Genomic DNA, 20,678 nt, shown 5'->3' with positions numbered 1-20,678 from the left:
GTGGTACATCTTAAACATTGACAATATTCCTAGTCTTCCAGGAGGAGGGTACTTGGGTAAAACCTCACCCCGGAATATTCCTAAACCTTTCCCTATTTAGTTACCGTATGAATTTATTCATGGGTGCACGTCATTCTTGGTTGCATTATTTGGGGTGCCGGTTGGAGTCATATTTTGTCATACTGCAATAACCCTCCAAGTTTCTGCTTCAGGCCACCCTCCCAGTCGCTGGGTTCAGAGAGAGAGAGACAGTCGTTTCTAAGTAAGGGAGTGCTATATCTTTGTTTGTTCGTCGTGTATGGGCACCATGTTCAGACCCCTTTTCCCCATTCCATGGGCCGTTCGATCATCACTTAAGTCATACATAAAACATTTCTCTTATCAACCCAAACGTGTGCAACGTGTATTCAGTCGAGCTATACACATCAGGGCATACACGCGTGTATTCATATCACACAAATTCGTCACGTTCTCAGGGGCAGTCCCCATAGACAATATACAATTTTTCCGTGCGGAACCATGGCGTGTTGCTTAGATCTTCTCCATACTCTAGTCGACGTTCCGATGTGACCTGCAGAAAAGAAGGGAAAAAAGAAGGGGTGGGGGCAGCGTTTTAAAACACATCAGCGCATAAACCCGAAAATGCTTTTACTTACCACATACTCGACCTATCTCCGCGGGATGCAGTCCCTTTCATCTCGGCGTTTAAGCCCAGAGGGACCGGCAGTGCGGGAGAGATAATCATTGATGGACTGTGTATTGCATAGATCGCCCAAGTGTGGTATTACAGATCGTGTGTAGGGAAGGGTCAAAACAAAGGACAGTCAGTGTAAAGGGGGGGTGAACTCGTGCTCTCCTTCGAGGAGGAGGGATGGTCTACAGTGGTACAGGGTCGTTTTTGTTCATCAGGCACGGAAACTAGAGGGGCTAGGTGGCATTCCTTCGGAGTGGCTTAGGGGCATCTGAAACGACTTCCCTGATACATGTGGCACATAAAGTAAAGGCTAAATACCGGGACCTTTATCGATTGCTTTACGTTGCACAAAAATAAAAATATATATATATAATATATACATAAAAAACACACACACAACAAACCTGGACCATTTACATTTGCAATATTTCTGTGTACTTTGCTTTTTAACCTTTAAGTAATCGAGTTACTTCATTTCACCTGTATTTTACTTATATCGGAAACAGTGGCCATTTATTCGAAACTTACCAATCGAAGCGCTACAACTATGTTTGCTTTTCAGAAAAACCTTTATTTAAAAATGTTGGCGCACAAATGCGGGCCTACAACCACGTGGGCCAGCCACGGAGCAGACTGGAACTGTACATGAGGGGATATTTATTCGAGGAAAACGTAACGGAGTCGGTGGTCGTTGATTTCATGAAGGTGCGACAAGTGCAATAAAATCGTATCGAAAATTCATTGTGGGCAAGTACCATAAGTGTCGAAAATTCGAACTTTCAATAATACGATAATCAATGACGCGTCAGAACTTAATATCAATTCATTGTCCGAATGTTCAATCAGTACCCATCCCCTCCCGCCATGCGCTTCAAAAACTGCATACATATCTCATGATATCAAGGCTGAGCAACCGGAACACAACTGGGAGTTGCGAGTTTCATTTGTACAGGCGCCATTTTGGGTGAGGTCAGGCAGGTCCAAGTATAGTCAAAATGTCTCCACCAACTCGTGGTTGGACCAGAGCCTCTTTCGGCAGTCCAAAAGTTTCGTTAAAAGGCAACAGAAGGGGCCGTTGACATGAACCATCAGTCAAAGGGGGGAGGGAGGCAACAATCTTTCCTACCGGGTCATACTGGCGTTCCACCGGAACTGATCAAATTGGTAGTCTGCAGGATTTTGGTCATTCAAACTGAGGCTGGCTCCAGCATGAGAGCGCCGACGTCTCGTGGCTACTTCTTGGTCGTTCCGCGGGGTCGGGGGCCCCTGCAGCTCTCATAGAATCTTCAAAGCTGAGGAGAACGCTTCTGGACGGGGGACTCATTTTCTAGCTGGCAAGCGACCTGGCCATCTTTGCACGCCAGGCACAATCTCCCAAGAGTCGACCGTTATTTTATGAGTTCCACGGCAACCGGCAGTCGCTGGATCGCAAGAGTAGACGGACTCCAGCCTGTCGGGCGTGGCGTTGCACCGCAAGAGTGGACGAACCCTTGTCGGGTGAGTGGAGCGTTGGGGGTGCAGCTGAGGGGCCTCCACCTGGGGAGGTGGGAGAGGCTCGTCCGCGCCGCCTCTCCCTCCCAGTGCACCCCACGCCGTCTCCTGGCGCTGACATTCGTGAGGCCGGACCAGGCGATGAGAGAGGGGGGGGGTCGGGGGCATAAGCAAGACATCCCCCCCGTGGCCTGCAAGGCGCCAGAAGAAGGGGATGGGAAGACCAGTACATTCCGGGCCATCCACCCCACGACCTCTCAGGCCGATGGCGGCCAGCCGGGCCCCGCCCTGCACGTGTCGAGGCCTCGTCTTCCGGATGGGCGTAACCGTGGACCTGTTGCACTTCGGGAGCTTCCGGAATGGGGGTAGGTATCTGCTGACTTGTATCTATCTTATGTTACCGTTATTGGGCGTGGCGGGCGGTGGGACAGACATGTTTGGAGCAGTGAGGGGCGGCAGAGCCTAGCTACCTCGTGGCTGCCGTGATGTCAAGCTTGGCTTCTCTCACCACTTTCATGTTTCTTATTGCGGGATATTTCTAACGTTTCTTATTTCTAGCGAAGTAAAAAAAAAACTCATCAGTGGCCTACTGATTTTGCTCGATTTCTTTTTCCTTCCTTTTCTAGTGTGTTTTTGCGCTAAAGTTTCTGTTAACAGTATACGGTGGTTACTTCGTATTTTACATATGTCCTTTTTATTAGGGGCGCCCTCCGGTTGAGCCAGATGATCTACCTCTAATAAATGGTCCGGGTGGAACTAGTTTACCAATCAGTGGGGAGTAGATAGGCATGACAGATTACAACGGGGGACAAAGGTCCGCATTACCTACCCTTCACTACTTGCAAAGACTAGACAGAATATTTCTATTCCACGTTATTTGCAAACAGAGAATACCTCAAAAGAACTATTCCTTGAACAATAAATGTCCAGACAATCAATCAATCAGTGGGGAGAAAAACAGGCATGACGGATTACAACGGGGGACAAAAGTCCGCATTACCTATCCTTCGCTATCTGCAAAGGGAGGCAGAATATTCCTATTCTTCTCTGTTTGTAGACAGGGAATATCTCAAAAGAGCGATAATCGATAAAAATCGATAACAAACAATCAGTGGGGAGAAAGATAGGCATGACGGATTACAATGGGGGGAGGGGTGAAGAATTGGCTTGGTAGTTTGGTCTGCCCTGTTCCCATGATGCACTGGGCCAGGGACAGACTAATTTGCATATAGCCAGGTTCTGAGCTGGGATGGGGCAGTGAGATAAATAACGGTGATGGATCAAGCCCTGATCTTTGGACTGGGTAAGAGTGGTCTGCTTAATTCAGACACTCTGTTCATCACCACCCCCTTTTCTGAATCGTTTTTGGCCACTATAGGTGTGGCAGGGTATACTCAGACATGAGTCCCTTTCTCACTGCTCCATCAGGATTCAAGCAAGCCGGGCCGAAGAGGCTGAAATGCCAGAAACCGGTCCCCGGTAGCTTGTCTCCTTTCTGGTGAAGAATTGGCTTGGTAGTTTGGTCTGCCCTGTTCCCATGATGCACTGGGCCAGGGACAGACTAATTTGCATATAGCCAGGTTCTGAGCTGGGATGGGGCAGTGAGATAAATAACGGTGATGGATCAAGCCCTGATCTTTGGACTGGGTAAGAGTGGTCTGCTTAATTCAGACACTCTGTTCATCACCACCCCCTTTTCTGAATCGTTTTTGGCCACTATAGGTGTGGCAGGGTATACTCAGACATGAGTCCCTTTCTCACTGCTCCATCAGGATTCAAGCAAGCCGGGCCGAAGAGGCTGAAATGCCAGAAACCGGTCCCCGGTAGCTTGTCTCCTTTCTGGTGAAGAATTGGCTTGGTAGTTTGGTCTGCCCTGTTCCCATGATGCACTGGGCCAGGGACAGACTAATTTGCATATAGCCAGGTTCTGAGCTGGGATGGGGCAGTGAGATAAATAACGGTGATGGATCAAGCCCTGATCTTTGGACTGGGTAAGAGTGGTCTGCTTAATTCAGACACTCTGTTCATCACCACCCCCTTTTCTGAATCGTTTTTGGCCACTATAGGTGTGGCAGGGTATACTCAGACATGAGTCCCTTTCTCACTGCTCCATCAGGATTCAAGCAAGCCGGGCCGAAGAGGCTGAAATGCCAGAAACCGGTCCCCGGTAGCTTGTCTCCTTTCTGGTGAAGAATTGGCTTGGTAGTTTGGTCTGCCCTGTTCCCATGATGCACTGGGCCAGGGACAGACTAATTTGCATATAGCCAGGTTCTGAGCTGGGATGGGGCAGTGAGATAAATAACGGTGATGGATCAAGCCCTGATCTTTGGACTGGGTAAGAGTGGTCTGCTTAATTCAGACACTGTTCATCACCACCCCCTTTTCTGAATCGTTTTTGGCCACTATAGGTGTGGCAGGGTATACTCAGACATGAGTCCCTTTCTCACTGCTCCATCAGGATTCAAGCAAGCCGGGCCGAAGAGGCTGAAATGCCAGAAACCGGTCCCCGGTAGCTTGTCTCCTTTCTGGTGAAGAATTGGCTTGGTAGTTTGGTCTGCCCTGTTCCCATGATGCACTGGGCCAGGGACAGACTAATTTGCATATAGCCAGGTTCTGAGCTGGGATGGGGCAGTGAGATAAATAACGGTGATGGATCAAGCCCTGATCTTTGGACTGGGTAAGAGTGGTCTGCTTAATTCAGACACTCTGTTCATCACCACCCCCTTTTCTGAATCGTTTTTGGCCACTATAGGTGTGGCAGGGTATACTCAGACATGAGTCCCTTTCTCACTGCTCCATCAGGATTCAAGCAAGCCGGGCCGAAGAGGCTGAAATGCCAGAAACCGGTCCCCGGTAGCTTGTCTCCTTTCTGGTGAAGAATTGGCTTGGTAGTTTGGTCTGCCCTGTTCCCATGATGCACTGGGCCAGGGACAGACTAATTTGCATATAGCCAGGTTCTGAGCTGGGATGGGGCAGTGAGATAAATAACGGTGATGGATCAAGCCCTGATCTTTGGACTGGGTAAGAGTGGTCTGCTTAATTCAGACACTCTGTTCATCACCACCCCCTTTTCTGAATCGTTTTTGGCCACTATAGGTGTGGCAGGGTATACTCAGACATGAGTCCCTTTCTCACTGCTCCATCAGGATTCAAGCAAGCCGGGCCGAAGAGGCTGAAATGCCAGAAACCGGTCCCCGGTAGCTTGTCTCCTTTCTGGTGAAGAATTGGCTTGGTAGTTTGGTCTGCCCTGTTCCCATGATGCACTGGGCCAGGGACAGACTAATTTGCATATAGCCAGGTTCTGAGCTGGGATGGGGCAGTGAGATAAATAACGGTGATGGATCAAGCCCTGATCTTTGGACTGGGTAAGAGTGGTCTGCTTAATTCAGACACTCTGTTCATCACCACCCCCTTTTCTGAATCGTTTTTGGCCACTATAGGTGTGGCAGGGTATACTCAGACATGAGTCCCTTTCTCACTGCTCCATCAGGATTCAAGCAAGCCGGGCCGAAGAGGCTGAAATGCCAGAAACCGGTCCCCGGTAGCTTGTCTCCTTTCTGGTGAAGAATTGGCTTGGTAGTTTGGTCTGCCCTGTTCCCATGATGCACTGGGCCAGGGACAGACTAATTTGCATATAGCCAGGTTCTGAGCTGGGATGGGGCAGTGAGATAAATAACGGTGATGGATCAAGCCCTGATCTTTGGACTGGGTAAGAGTGGTCTGCTTAATTCAGACACTCTGTTCATCACCACCCCCTTTTCTGAATCGTTTTTGGCCACTATAGGTGTGGCAGGGTATACTCAGACATGAGTCCCTTTCTCACTGCTCCATCAGGATTCAAGCAAGCCGGGCCGAAGAGGCTGAAATGCCAGAAACCGGTCCCCGGTAGCTTGTCTCCTTTCTGGTGAAGAATTGGCTTGGTAGTTTGGTCTGCCCTGTTCCCATGATGCACTGGGCCAGGGACAGACTAATTTGCATATAGCCAGGTTCTGAGCTGGGATGGGGCAGTGAGATAAATAACGGTGATGGATCAAGCCCTGATCTTTGGACTGGGTAAGAGTGGTCTGCTTAATTCAGACACTCTGTTCATCACCACCCCCTTTTCTGAATCGGATTACAATGGGGGACAAAAGTCTGCATTACCTACCCTTCACTATCTGCAAAGGGAGACAGAATATTCCTATTCTTCCCCGTTTGTAGACAGCGAATGTCTCAAAGAGCAACAGAGCAACCAATCAATCAGTGGGAAGAAAAATAGGCATGACGGATTACAACGGGGGACAAAAGTCAGCATTACCTATCCTTCACTATTTGCAAAGAGAGAGGAACGTTCCTATTCGTCGCTGTTTGCAAACAGAGAATGTCTCAAAGAGAACCAATACTTCAAGTAGCAACCAAAGCTAAATGAACCAATCAATGAACAATACCAGTATTTAAATACCGATTCCAATATAAACAATCAATCATTCAATCAATCAGAAGGATAAAGTCATCCTATCAATCAGACGTAAAGACGTCCTACTTAACCTTACCCGGACCGGACCGTGTGGACAGTTCTTCGCCTTCCCTTTCCAGCGCCCGATCGTTCTCTTACTCCATGTTTTTACCGCAGCATTCCTGTGGGATCCCAGTCAGGACAGTAGGTCGCTTGAGAGAGGTCCGTTCGGAATCGGTGAAGTTCATTCAATCGGCAGCCGGACGAGGGCCCTCTCAAGGCAGGTATACTCCAATCGTTCAGATGTTCACCCCATCGTCTGGACCTCTCTTACCGGACCTTATGTCGCTGATGGGCCCGCGTTGGGACGCCAATTGTGGAAAAACAGCCCAATTTACAACCGATGCCCAGGCTGCTGGCACAAGACGCCTCTTAGTTCCCATTTTGATCAGTTACCAAATGAAGAGACGGGCGCTGGAAGCGGGAGTGCAAGAACAGATTTTTATTTCTCATGAGGAGAGCCTGTCATTTCGGACACGCGCACAATGTCTTCAAGAGGTGCTCTGACAAGTTTCTCTGAGGCTCCGTCTTTTATACACAGGTTTATGATGCACAAACATTCCTTATTGCAATAAAGAAACTTTGAAGTACGAAAAGGCACGTTTGGAATCCCAGCTTCAGGCCTATTCCCATGCCTGTCGCTCGGATGTCGTTTCCCCTCCCAAATGTAACATGTGATTGTAATCTTGCAGCCGGACATTCCAACAGGACACGAGGGCAAGAGGGGGTGGTCAGATCTAAGGTTGGGCAGGCGATAAGATCGGGTACTTCGGTTGGTGTATCACGTTTTGCTATGCGGGGCCAGGGGGGGTACATCCATGAGGCTTTGTTTTATGACTTGGGACCGGGTCGAGAGGCCAGGTGTAGCCGGGGGGGGGGTCATCAGAAGAGGGGAAGGGTGTTCCTGGGAGGAATGCAGGGGGGTGTCGGTCAGGCAGGGGTGTCACTTTTAGAGCGGGGTCGTGCAGAGGGAGAGGGTTTTATGGCCTATGCATGAGAGAGCGGGGGTGTTCAACGGGGGTGGGGGGGTGCTGGGGATTTAACAAACGGGCAGAGAGGCCTTGGTGCCTAAAATGGCTGTCGTGTACGTGCGTGCATGGGCCTATGCTGGCAGGATGATGCGGTCAATGCTTTGCGGTATTCGTTCTGCTTACAGCGAGGGGTATGGTGAACACAAATGAACGCCGCTTATATACATATACATTGTCATTTTCCACAAGTCTTAACTTTGTTGCCATCTTCACAGCAGGAAGGTCCAGTTAAGTCATAGCTGAAAATACAGGGACAGGTGGCAAATACAGAGTTTCTTTTATCATGGGCATGCCACCATTTGTAGCCTCTACTCTATCATCTTCTGAAACATTGGAACTCAAGATCAGAACAATATGAGAAGTTACTGCCACTACCTGTCATTGCCCATTTATAGATATGCTAGTAGCTCTACTCATCCAGTCTGCAAAAGAGATTGTCTCTGGTTCATCAGGCACCTCGGATATGGAAAACAGATGCAAGCACAATGGGAATGAGAGCTATGCGGGTTGCTGGAGACCATTCAGTGTCTGTGGTCCAAGATGGGCTATGCCTTTCCTCCAGTTGGAGGAAACTAGAATCCATTTGGAAGGGTCTAGAAGCCTCTTCTCTACTTCTATGCTCTAGGGATGTAATGGTCCAGACAGAATACACTGTGCCTAAGGCCTGTATCGAAAGAGGGACACAACATCTTTGGCACTGGCTCTGTTGGCAGCAAAACCTTTTCAATGGTCAAAAACCCATCTTTCTTCACTGACAGTGATATACATCAAAGGATAACTTAAAGGGCAACATAACCTGAGGGTGTATCACCTTAGCAGGGAATTCCCATCTTCACACCACTTATGTATTACTAAACAGAATTACAACAGACATTCCAACAGGTCTGAAGGAGGTTCTCGATTTCATGCATAGAATGTTTTGCAGCAAGGGGCAATCAAGTAGTTCCTGGATTCTCTTCAAGGTGCTAGGGCAGCATGGCCTGAGACATAAATGCTTTACTGGTCAGATGGCCCAAAGATATTTTCTTGGCTTTTCAACCTTTTCCTCTGCTGCCAAAGGGACTACTTAAGATTCAATAGGTAAGGTTTAATGTACTTCTGCTAGCACCACATTGGACTGGACAAGTATGGTTCCTCTTTTTGATGGACATGGCTGTGGCCAATACATGAATACTATTCCAGTTTCTGTTCTTATCGCAGTGCCCTCTGAACTCTCAACTGTGGCCTCTTTGCGGTTTGGCTATTGAAAGGTTAGGTCCACAGGCATTAGCTTGATTATTAGAGAATGTATTGACTGTATAATCCTAATGAAGACAATTCACTTGAAGGTCATGTGATATGCATTGGGCTTTATTCCTTATCTTGCCCTTCAAGGCGCTTGATTTTCTGTTGGAAGGTTTTCATTTGGGCTTGGGTTTGCACGACTTACAACATTAAAGCCTGACCTATTGTCTTTGCAGTTCAAGAAAAATGTTATTGAAAAGAATAAAGGTGTCTACATATAATACAAATAATTGAACTCACGTCATTACATTGCAAGTCTGCCCCAATAAGATTACGTGGATCGGACTTATTAGTAAAAATAGAAAAAGCAAAGCGATATAAGTGGAACATGAATAACATTAGAATATAAGTAACTTTTAGGAACAATTGGGGGAGTCAGGGTGGTTAGAGGACTTCCTGCTGAGATGGTTGCAGCAGGGTACATCGTTTGGCGCTTGCATCAATGTACATTGTGACGGGTGACCACAAATTTAAATGCTTTGTTGCAATGTGTATGGGATAAACAAAAAAAGTGTCTAATCTATGATTATGGCACACAGCATACCAACAAGTTTTATAAGAAATTTTTGTAAAGTCTTTCCAATTTGTGGTGATTTGCTGAAAAAAGCAACCGCTAATAAAAAATCAATTATTTTGACATTCAGCATAACATTTTCCCAAATATGTTATAAACTTCCTAAAAAAACATGGATAAAGGAAAAAGTAAACTTAGTACCGAAAACTAGGTTAATTTGGGTCCATACTTGTTTCCAGAAAGTATACATAAATGGATAATAGAACAACATATGGATTAAATCAGCATTTGGAGACGAACATGTCCAACAAGTATCTGGTACAGTTGAAAAAATGTTAAAGTGGTTGGTGTTAGTAAGAGCCTATTGTATACATAAAATAATGTTTGTATTGTGTTGGCTGCGCAGGTAGATCTACGTATCTTGATCCATATGTTTGTCCAGAGTGATAACGGCCATGATGTCATGAAATCACGTTCACACATCTCTTCTACTTTGGACTTCTGTCTGACTACGTCTGTGCTTTGTAAGAAGTTATAGATAGTGGGAGCTCTTTGCATGGTTCGTAACAGAGCGTGAAGTTGTAATGGGGTTTCTGGAATGCTAGAGGTATCAGATATAGTAGAAAGTTGGATATATGTACCCATCACAGCTTTCTTAAGTAAGTTATATTTATGAATGGGTGAGGCAGGCAAATTGGATGACTTGCTAAGTGAGGTAAATGATAGATCATCCGATCCTGAGAATAATTGATGGACCCATAATAGTCCTCTTTGTCTCTTCCAGTAGAAGGGTTTATTCTGAATAAGCAAGTTTTTGTTGTGCCAAATTGATGAATTGAGGAAGGAGTATGAAATACTATGAGGGGAAATAGAAGTTGATTCAAGGAGTTTGGAGGTGAGTTTAATTTTGGGAGTAGAGAGGGACTGAGGTTTGTGTGAGAAGGAAAGATATTCACGAAAGGAAAAGGGAGATAAAAATAGACATTCAAGTGCGGTCCAAAGAGGGCAGTCTTCAGTGGAGTCAAGCAACCAAAAAGAGGCTTGACGTAAAAGGAATGCTTTCTGATATGCCAGAAAGTCTGGAAAGTTAACTCCACCTTCTGATTAAGTTTGGGTTAATTTTAATAAAGACATTCTGGACTTCTTTTTGCTTCAAAGGAAGGATGAAAGGATAGAGTTAATTTTCTTAAATAAATCAGCGGAAATATGAACTGGGATGTTGGAGATAGTATATAAGACTATGGGTGACATCATCTTCTTTATGGTGTCTAAGCGACCCCACCAGGATAAGTAGAGGGGATGCCATTTAGTGGTTAACTCTGAGATCTTTTGAATACACTTATTCATGCATAATACTACTGTGTCTGAAATTGAAGAGGTGAAGTGTAATCCTAAATACTTAGGGGCTCATTTATGAGTCCTTGCGTTACTTTTGCGCCTCTGGTGCGTTACTTTTTGTGACGCACCAACGAAAGTACGCATTGCTGGAGTTGCGTCCCTTTTGTGACACACTCCAGCAACGCGTCACTTTTACGCCATACAGATACATCAGAAATACTGACGTATCTGTAACTCCTTGCGACATGATGCGTCCTACAGTAAATATGACACATCAATCATGTCGCAAGGAGGGCGCACTGATAAGTGACGCATCGTCACTTCTCATAAATTAGGCCCTTAATATGTTCAGGACTCCATGTGAAATTAGAAGTGCTAAAGTCTGACTTAAAAGTGTACTTGGTGGAAGGACGAAGACCCTCCAACCCACCAGGCATGGCATGCCAGACGTTTTCATATATATAATTTGGAGTTGGCATTGTATAAATGTAAAGGCAGAAGTGGGAAGGCAAGCGGTCGGCTGATCTAGGGGCCATTGATGGAACAGTAGTGGAAATCGGAGGATATTTTGTTTGTATATTTCATGGTTTTGTCTTTTTGTATATATGTGCTCTTTTGGTATGAAGTTTGTTTTTGGTGGGTCTACTTAAGAATTGGTATGTCGTATAGAAAAGAATGTAATCATTGCTTCCTGGAAATAAAAATAATAAAAAAATAAAAATAAAAGTGTACTTGGTTAAGGGCAAAATCTCACATTTATCGTTATTCAATTTGTATCCAGATATAAGGGAGTATGACTTTACTTCCGCTAAAAAAGCAGGAATTCAGACCTCAGGTCTTGACATAAAAAGCAAACTATCATCAGCATAAGCTGCAAGTTTAATGTGGGAATTGAACGTTTGGAAACCATGTAAATTTGGATTTTGATGGAATTTGCTGAGAATTGGTTCCAGAGCTAAATTGAAAAGAAAGGGTGAGAGAGGGCAACCTTGGCATACCCCTCTGCCTAAATCAAAGAAAGGGGAAATCAGGCCATTAGCACAGGCTGCAGTACGAGGATTTGAATAAAGGAGTGATATCAAAGATGTAAATTTAGAGCCAAAACCGAACCACTTGAGAGTATAAACAAGTAAGTCCATTCAACTCAATCAAACGCTTTTTCCGCGTCTAATGCTATTGCTGCAAGGGGTTGTTTTAGGTGGGATGATTTAGATAAAACATTCAAGAAAAGTTGCGTATTGTCTGTTATGAAACGTCCTTTAACAAAGCCAGATTGTTCTTTGCCCAACAAGTTTGGTAAATTGGAATCTAAGCGTATAGCTAGCGCTTTAGAACATTTTTTGTAATCGATGTTAACCAGGAAAATAGGCCTATAATTTTTACAGTACTTAGAATCTTTTCCCTCTTTAGGTATGAGGGAGATGTGCGCTTCTGAAAAAAGAGCCAGAGGAGCTATTTAATGAACGAAAAGAATTTATCAGAGCATATATACTTTGGGCATTAAAAGTTTGGAAAAGTGAAGATAAAAATGTCTGGACCTGGCGCTTTATTTTTTTAGGTATTGGAGAGCCTTGAGGAGTTCTTGCTGTGTTAGGCCCAACTCCAAGGAAGATAGATCGGTAGTGATGCGTTGGGGTTTTGGATGTTAGAAAAAAGTGTGAAAATGATTGGTCTGTAGATTGTGTTTCGGATGTATATAAAGATTTATAAAAGAGAGAAAATTCATTCAATATCTCAACATCTTTAAATTTTAAAGCAGAATGCTCATTATAGATAGATTCGATATTCAATTTGTTGTGCCACATTTTTAAATAATTAGCCAGTATTTTCCCAGCTTTGTTTTTGCCTCCATAGAATTTTGCCCTGGATTTTAATAAGTATAATGAGGCATTATCTATAGATTTCTTGTTAAATTGCAATTTGGCACTCATAAGAGCTGTTAAACATTCCTTTGAGTGTGACGTGTAGTATGCATGCTCCAATCTCTTAAAGTCATGAAGGAGATCGTTTGTAAGTTTGCATGCATTTTTTTGTTTCTTGGCAACAAATCCTATAATGAAATCTCTTGCCGAAGCTTTAAAATCATCCCAAACAGTTGAAAATGACATGGGCTCACTTTGGTTTATCACATAGTACTCATTGAAGAAGGTGGTAAAGGAAGCTGTGAACACTGGATCTAGAAGAAGAGCATTATTAAAACGCCACCTTCTAGGAGCATTGACTTTAGGTAATATGTCGAGGCCAATTGAGAGAGGGGCGTGATCTGACAATAGAATAGGGCCAATTTCTGCGTTCATGAGGGCTTGCGAAATATTATGACAGACGAATATATAATCTATTTGTTACTGAGTTTGATGCGCTGGGGAATAAAAAGTGTATTATCTGGTAGTCGGATTGCACAAACGCCATGCATCAATGAGCTTTTGCTGAGTGATCGTGTAAACAAAAGATTTATGAGGCTTATTAGGGACAATAGAAACTTTGAAACATCTGTCCACAAACGGGTCATAAGTCTTATTACAATTGCCAGCTAATATAAAAATATCTTCAATACAATGAGTAATTTGCTTGGCCATTGTATGCCAAAAAGCAGTATCACCTCCAGTGGGGGCATAGACATTGTAGAAAGAGACATGAACACCCTTAAGAGACAATTTGACATTCAACCATCTACCATCAGCATCTGAGTCTGTGATAAAAGTTTAACTGGGAGTGATTTACGACAAAGTTTCATGACTCCATCACGGTTACCATCTCCTTGAGAAAAGAAAACTTCCCCCACCCAACTTTTTCTTAGTTTTAAAGATTCGACATCCGTGAGATGTGTTTCTTGTAGAAAAACGATATCAGCACCTAATTTAGCTAGATGAGTTAAGACTCTTTGCCTTCTGATAGGAGAGTTTAATCCCCTAACATTCCATGAAATCAAATTTAAAGACATAAAGTTTCAGAAAAAGAATGAAAAAGGAGCATGACACATAAGTCCGATTCAATGAGGCTACCATAGAAGATATGGAGAGAGAAGAGCTCAAGATGAATGATCAATTCATTCCTGAGAGAAAGAAAGAAAGAAGAGTTAGATGACCTGAGCCTGGCATGAAGATTAGCGATAGCAACACAAAGGAAGACGAGTATGATAGTTAAGTAGTATAAAAAGAGAAATATAAGAAGGTTTAGATATGTAATGACAAATATATCAAAAAACATAAATGTGTATAGAGAAGTGGAAATACTAGAGACACCAAAAGAGAAGAGAGTAAGGAAATGCACAACGGATAACACAACTTAACACGACAAATAACAAAAAACAAAACAAATAACATACCTACAAAAAGGGAACGTGGATGCGGGGGTGGGTGGAACCACATGGAGCAGACTGACGTCTGGGGATGGCTCGATGTCATGTGGATCACATCATGACTTAGACATAGCTGTGAAGCAAAGAATAACATACTTAAAATTAATTTATAGAATGAATGATGAACATTGAAACAATGAAACACAATAACATGAACTTAAGGCTATCAAAAGCAACAAAGAAAGAAGAAGAGAGAAAAAAAAAAGAAAAAACTATAGTGTGGTTGAGGAGAAACTACCAGCATGAATATGAAACTAACATCATAAAATCTGCAATCAAAAGAATAATGGCACCTCACATATACAGTTCAAACAAGTCATGTAATATGTGATGAGGAGGAGCCTGAAGAGTCCATATGATCCGTCTTGTGCGAATCGATGAAACTTTGCAGACGTACTGGATCGTCATATGTTGTTGTTCTGTTGTTGTAAGCAACTTTAAAAAGACATATGTGGAAAAGACCATATCTAGCTCCCATGGAGCGAAGGTCAGGTCTCATGTTTAGAAAGGCTTTACGTATGTGTGCTGTAACCTTAGAATAATCTTGTGCAAAGAACAGTATGGAGCCAGACCACGAAATCCGTTGAATAGCTTTAGCTGCTGCCAGTATACTCTAGAAAATAAAGAATGACTCCTCTTGGTCATCGTGACGATGAAGTTGTAGTGGGAGCTCATCCCAACCTATGGGCGCATTGTATGTTCAGCGCAGTGTCTACTGGCATATGAAGAATTTTAGGGAGGAATGATTTAAAGAATATAAGAGAGTCTGTACCTTCGGCCCCCTCCACCAGACCATAAATACGTATTATGTTTCTTCTATTATGATTTTCAAGGTCCTCAACTGCTTTTGAAGTGTTGAGGCTTGAGAGTGCAGAAAAGTAACACCCTTGGTGGTAGCATTAAGGGAAGAGACACTATGCTCTACTGCTGTAAGTCTTGTATCTAATTGTGACCAATTGTCGGAAAGGATTTGTAATTTAGAGTTGGTCTCCTCCACAAAGGGTCTGAGGGCTCTTGTCTCCTGTAGTAATATCTCCATTGAGACTGGAGAAGCTGGTTTAGGTGGCGAGGGGGAATCTTTTTTCAAGTGTTTCGCATTGGACTTTCCTGGCCATTATTGTGTTAATGCTCTCTGTCATGATTAATTCTGAGTCCTACAGTTTGGAGAGTACTGAAAAGAGTGTTGAATTTTTAATAAAAGAGCGTTGTGGATTTGAAGCGTTATGAAGAGATCCCTTCTTTCTACCCATGAACTTGAGAGGTAGGTAAAGCAGAACGTCCTGAAAGTGGATTCAGAGAGAATTTAACAGAAGAGTTAAGAAATGAAGAATTATATTCAGCCTGGAATGTGCAACACCTTAAGTAAAAGCTGAGCAGCCAGGTGGAGTGATGTAGCATACAATGGACTGTGAAATAATTGCAGCCTTTAAGGGACAAGGACCACTACAACCACTGTTGCAAAGAGAGTCTTTATACTCCTTAAGATGCCTTTTCCTTCCTTTTCATATACGTCATATAAACTGGTACGTAAAGCATGGGAGTAGAAAATGCAAAAATAGCCCCTTATTGAGCGGATATTATGAGAAAAAATATATGAAAAACACCCATTGACCAAATAAATGCTTGACAGTTCACCGTATTGCATTTGTAAATATTCCTCAAAATGGCAGTCATGTGTTCATTTCCTCAGCAATTGTGGAGTAGTGAGGTTATACAGAGTAACTGTACCACATTAAATTACCGCTAGAAAGGGGCAATAGAGTTATTTTATTCCAAGAAGCAAGGGGCACGATGAAGTAATTCATTTTTGCTGCTGTGAGTCAGTGCAGCGCGGACCCGATATCCAAAATGGCGGCAGCGATGACGTGAAATCACATCCGAATGTTTACCTTAAAATAAACTGTTCTGTGGCTGTGAGCTTTGGGCGAAGGCGCATCCATGCTAAGCATGAGCGGATTTTGCGTATTGGCAATCCGCGGATCTGCGGATTTGCGTATTTGCGGATTGCGACAATACGCAAAATCCGCGGATCCTAGCGTATTTTTTTTTGCGTGTTCGCACGGGTTTCTGCAAGTTCGCGAGGGTTTTATTGTACAAAACGCTCGCGAACGTGCAGAAACCCGTGCGAACACAATGTGCCTACTCATGGCCAAACGGACGGGGCTTCCATGCGAGTGCACATGCCTCTTGTGTGTATAAAAGGTCAGAGGCCGATCAGAGCAGCAGATGAAGATACAGAGACTCCAGGTCACAGGAACAGCACAGGGATTGTGCTCGTGAAAGTCAAGGATGCAAAGGCCTCTATCCAGCATCACAGCTGACTTTCGACGGTAGATGTGGTAAAGAAGGCACATTGCCCAGCCTCGACGACGCTCTCGATTGTTTCTGGGCTGATGAATGAGTCACTGCATTTGAGCTTCAACTAGTTCCAGCGACCATGTGTGTGTTTACAATGGCGCCAGCAAGCTGCCAGCGCCGTTGTAAAATAGTTACAAAGTTAGCTTGCACAGGAAGCACTTAGATAAAATAAAGCAGCACCTGCTTCGTTTTATCTAGTGGTTCCTGTGCAAGCTAACTTTGTAACTATTTTACAACGGCGCTGGCAGCTTGCTGGTGCCATTACATGAGTGGGTGGGGGTTCAACTTTTGAACCCGTTACATCCGCGGATTTTTTCGGATTTTTGGGAAAATACGTAAAATACACGAATTGCGTATTCACCAAAAATCCGAAAAATCCGCGGACGTAACGGATTTGCCGCCCATGCTTAATCCATGCGCATGACGGCATTCACCTGTGCGGCTTCACGCAAAGTATTCTTCAATCGGGAATCTGCCGCACCGGTGCGGGGAGCCTCACAAAACGACGCCATGCTCGCTGGGCACCTGGCCACGCCCCCTGACCTATTGTTTTGACTCTGCTTGTTTTTAAAGTCCTTAGTGCTGGTCTTAGTGTATGTGGGTTGGTGCTGTGTTTTTCAACCAAACTCTATATTGTAAACTGAACAAATAATTCTGAGGAGGTTCATCAGGAAAATCATTTGCTATAATTGACAGGAAGACGGAATAAATCTGGTACGTATGCAAAAAGGATAGTCCTGTGTTTATATTTTTTTTATCTGTGTGTGCTCATCCAGTTTCATTGGAGATCATAAAGAGTCTTTTATAACCACATATTAAGAGTTTTAGAACTATTGTACATCAAATGAACTTACAAAATGCTTCAAATATTACAATTGTAGAAGGTACAGTAGTTTCTAAAAATATTTTTAAAGAGAAGGAATCACAATATGTGGCTCTTATGCTTTTGTAGCCCTTGCCAGCACTCTAATATCAGTTTTCACATTTTCCATGATTATATTGTGATTGTTCTCCGACATACCATCTTGGGCACTCTCTTCCACCAACTTGGACTTGGGTTTAATTCTCTTAACACTATTCACTTTGTATTCTTTCAACAGTTCTCTGGTTTCCAAAGAAAATATGGGACCTAGACCAATGCAACCATTTGATTTCAAATTTTGAGCCTGACTTGGACAACAATCACCCTGTAAGTATAAGTTAGCAAATGTGTTGTGATTGCATTGTAATAACAATACCTGGCTAATTTAATTAGACTCGAAGCAGAAAGACTACTCCGTCTCTGCCAACACTACAAAATAAACGCCATCAGAGGCAGACATCTAATTCCCCCTACCTAATTTAGATGGTTGGAATAAGGAGTCACTTTCCACTGCCCATCACCGCCAAGAAAAACTGCTGGTAAGTGGCAGTAAAAACTTCAGAATTCTCCACACGAGGAGAGAATTTTATTTTTATTTTTGAAAAAGAAAATCTTGCTTCTGGATTTCTTTAGGTGTATGGTTTCTGATGACTAACAGAATATAGACAACTGAAATGTCAAGCTACAAAAATATTGTGACAAAAATATCATTGTCAAAAATATCGACCTCCTATCGTCATATCTTCATAATGATAAGTACAAAAATATAGAGAAAAAAAATATTGTTGTTAAAAATATCGAAGTAGAAAATAACACTTTGTGTATAAAAAATAATGTAAAATAAATTAAATAATAAATGTAACTAATCTTTTTAGATTTATTTGTATATGTTAACAATTATAAGTAATAAATGTAATGTAAAAATAAATTAAACATACGTATTTAAACTGTAATATATATATTTACTTAAAAATAATTAATACATAAGCATTTTAAATAATTATAAAATATTTGAAATATATTACAAATTCTAAATAAATATATAGATACATACACCTGTAACATAAAAAATATTATAAATTAAAATATTAAAATATGTAATAATTTTTAAACCTACATTTTACACTACATTGACTGCAACAGTAGGGAAAGTGTTGGATAGAAGAGGAGAAAGAATTACTATTCCCACTGCCTTGGTCTAGGTCCACTCTCTCCCCTCAGCTCTGCTGTGCCGTCTTTTGCCTCCAGACCCTGACCTCCGAGGCTGCTGCCCGCTCCTGTGCCTGCTGCCTGATCCACCTGGGACCAGACTGCCTGCAACAACCGTAACCTTTCTCAGCTGTTTTTGTCTTAATGTTTCCCTGTTGTGCCACTGTTATTGTGCCACTCTGTGTCTTGCTCTAATTCCACCACTGTTTTTATTTTCTCATGATTGTTGTTCCTTTCTCCGCTGCTCCCCCTGCGGCCTCTTTCCCCCCGGCATTCTCCTTGGGAATTCCCACTCTCAATCGCTCCCACCTCCCAGCTTCTCCTCCCTCCCATTTCCGCTACTTAATGGCGGCCGCTGTGCGGTCGGGCAGCGGAACCACGCAGCTGGTGTGGCGAAGGTGCGTCAAAGGCACCTATCCGCGACCCGACCACGGGCAGCGCCAGGAACCCTGGACCTCCCACTGCCCATCGCTATGACACCACCACCCTCCTCGCACTCAACCTTGGAAGACTTTGAGAATGATTTGGACAACAATCACCCTGTAAGTATAAGTTAGCAAACGTGTTGTGATTGCATTGTAATAACACCTGGCTAAGTTAATTAGACTCGAAGCAGAAAGACTACTCCGTCTCTGCAAGCCCTACAAAATAATGGCCATCAGATGCAGACATCTAATTCCATCTACCAAATTTAGATGGGTGGAATATGGAATCACTTTTCACTGCCCATCACTGCCAAGAAAACCCTGGTGGTAAGCGCCAGTAAAAACTTCAGAATTCTCCACCCGAGGGGAGAATTTAATTATTTTTGAAAAAAAAATCTTGCTTCAGGATTTCTTTAGGTGAACGGTTTCCGATCACTGACAGAATATCGACAACAGAAATGTCAAGCTACAAAAATATTGTGACAAAAATATCATTAGTAAGCAAACAAGGGGGACAATGGAGGACAATTTTTACCGGGGTCCAATGTACGTGTCCAACAAGGAGTTATCAAAAGGTGTACAAAGTTCCCCAAGGGGTGAGTTCACTGCGGGAAGGGAAAGAAAGAAGCCGCTCTCTCTAGGGAAGATAGCAATTTGCAGCAGGGAATCAAGTGAACCCTTAACGGAATAAAGGATGCCTCACACAATTAAAAGGCTGGACAACAGTAGCCATCCGACCTAATAACTGTATTGTGTCATCATTGGCCTCCTGCTCCAACGACAAGCTGGCGGTGCAATGCCTGCCGGGTAGCACGTAGTGCTACTCTTTTGGTGGAGTTCTTTTATTCCTGGCCAATGGGTGCATGCGTGTGAGGGACCTAGGGAGTGCAATTGTGAGCGTGAGTGAGAGTTTAAAATAAGTCAGTAGAGTCCATTAGGACAACTTTAATGGTGTGGCTCACTGCTTAGTTAAAATAGGTAAAGGGAGGGGTAGCGAAGCGCAACAAGTAAGGTAATGTGGCCTCGTTCAACCCTCGCCTATGGTGTGGTCGACATGTTTCATGCCAGTAATGGCAATTCTTCAGGACCTCTGGTAGCTCATCAGTTAGTGCAAAGTCTCCACCTAATTGAAGAAACTTTCATATACAACCTGTGTATCAGGGCAGGGAATGATCCTGCGGTGGTCCATGCCCTAAAAGTGGAGGAGAAATGGACACATTCAGTCCTGGATGCAATCAGTCAGGATCTTACATGCAGAAGCGTACTCAAACATCTACTGTGGTTCAAAAAGTATAAATCCACAACCTGGTGATAGAAAGATTGCTAGGAATACATAGGTTAAGTCTATACCATTACTTATACTCCATGCTATGACACCCAGTCGTGTTTTACAGCTTAGCGGTAGTATAAAAGAAACATTTGAAAAAGGGAATTCTGAGGATACAGAGAAAACAAAGCCATACGTGTTTCATTAGGATCGTATTGGCGAGGTCACCGGGCTGGTGACTCTCGGTAAATCCTTACCCATAACCCCTAGTAGCCGGGCCCCACGAACTGTCCTTGGGAAGGCCTGAGCAGCGAGGAGTCCCCTACATAAAAGGGTAGACAGAATATATCTA

General features: G+C 43.5%; 1 protein-coding gene across 1 annotated transcript in view; it reads left to right on the top strand.

The window, feature by feature from the left end:
* LOC144762956 (tyrosine 3-monooxygenase-like) overlaps positions 1-20,678 on the top strand; it is a 410,220-nt gene that overhangs the window by 61,379 nt on the left and 328,163 nt on the right. Inside the window, exon 3 of the mRNA XM_078648265.1 lies at positions 17,664-17,752. Within this exon, the coding sequence (XP_078504391.1) occupies positions 17,664-17,752 (89 nt within the window). The remainder of the gene's footprint in view (positions 1-17,663; positions 17,753-20,678) is intronic.

The sequence above is a fragment of the Lissotriton helveticus genome, chromosome 1_1 (assembly GCF_964261635.1).
Source record: "Lissotriton helveticus chromosome 1_1, aLisHel1.1, whole genome shotgun sequence".
Classification (NCBI taxonomy): Eukaryota; Metazoa; Chordata; class Amphibia; order Caudata; family Salamandridae; genus Lissotriton; species Lissotriton helveticus.
Note: the sequence above shows the minus strand (reverse complement) of the source record. Positions and strands in the feature narration are given on the sequence as shown.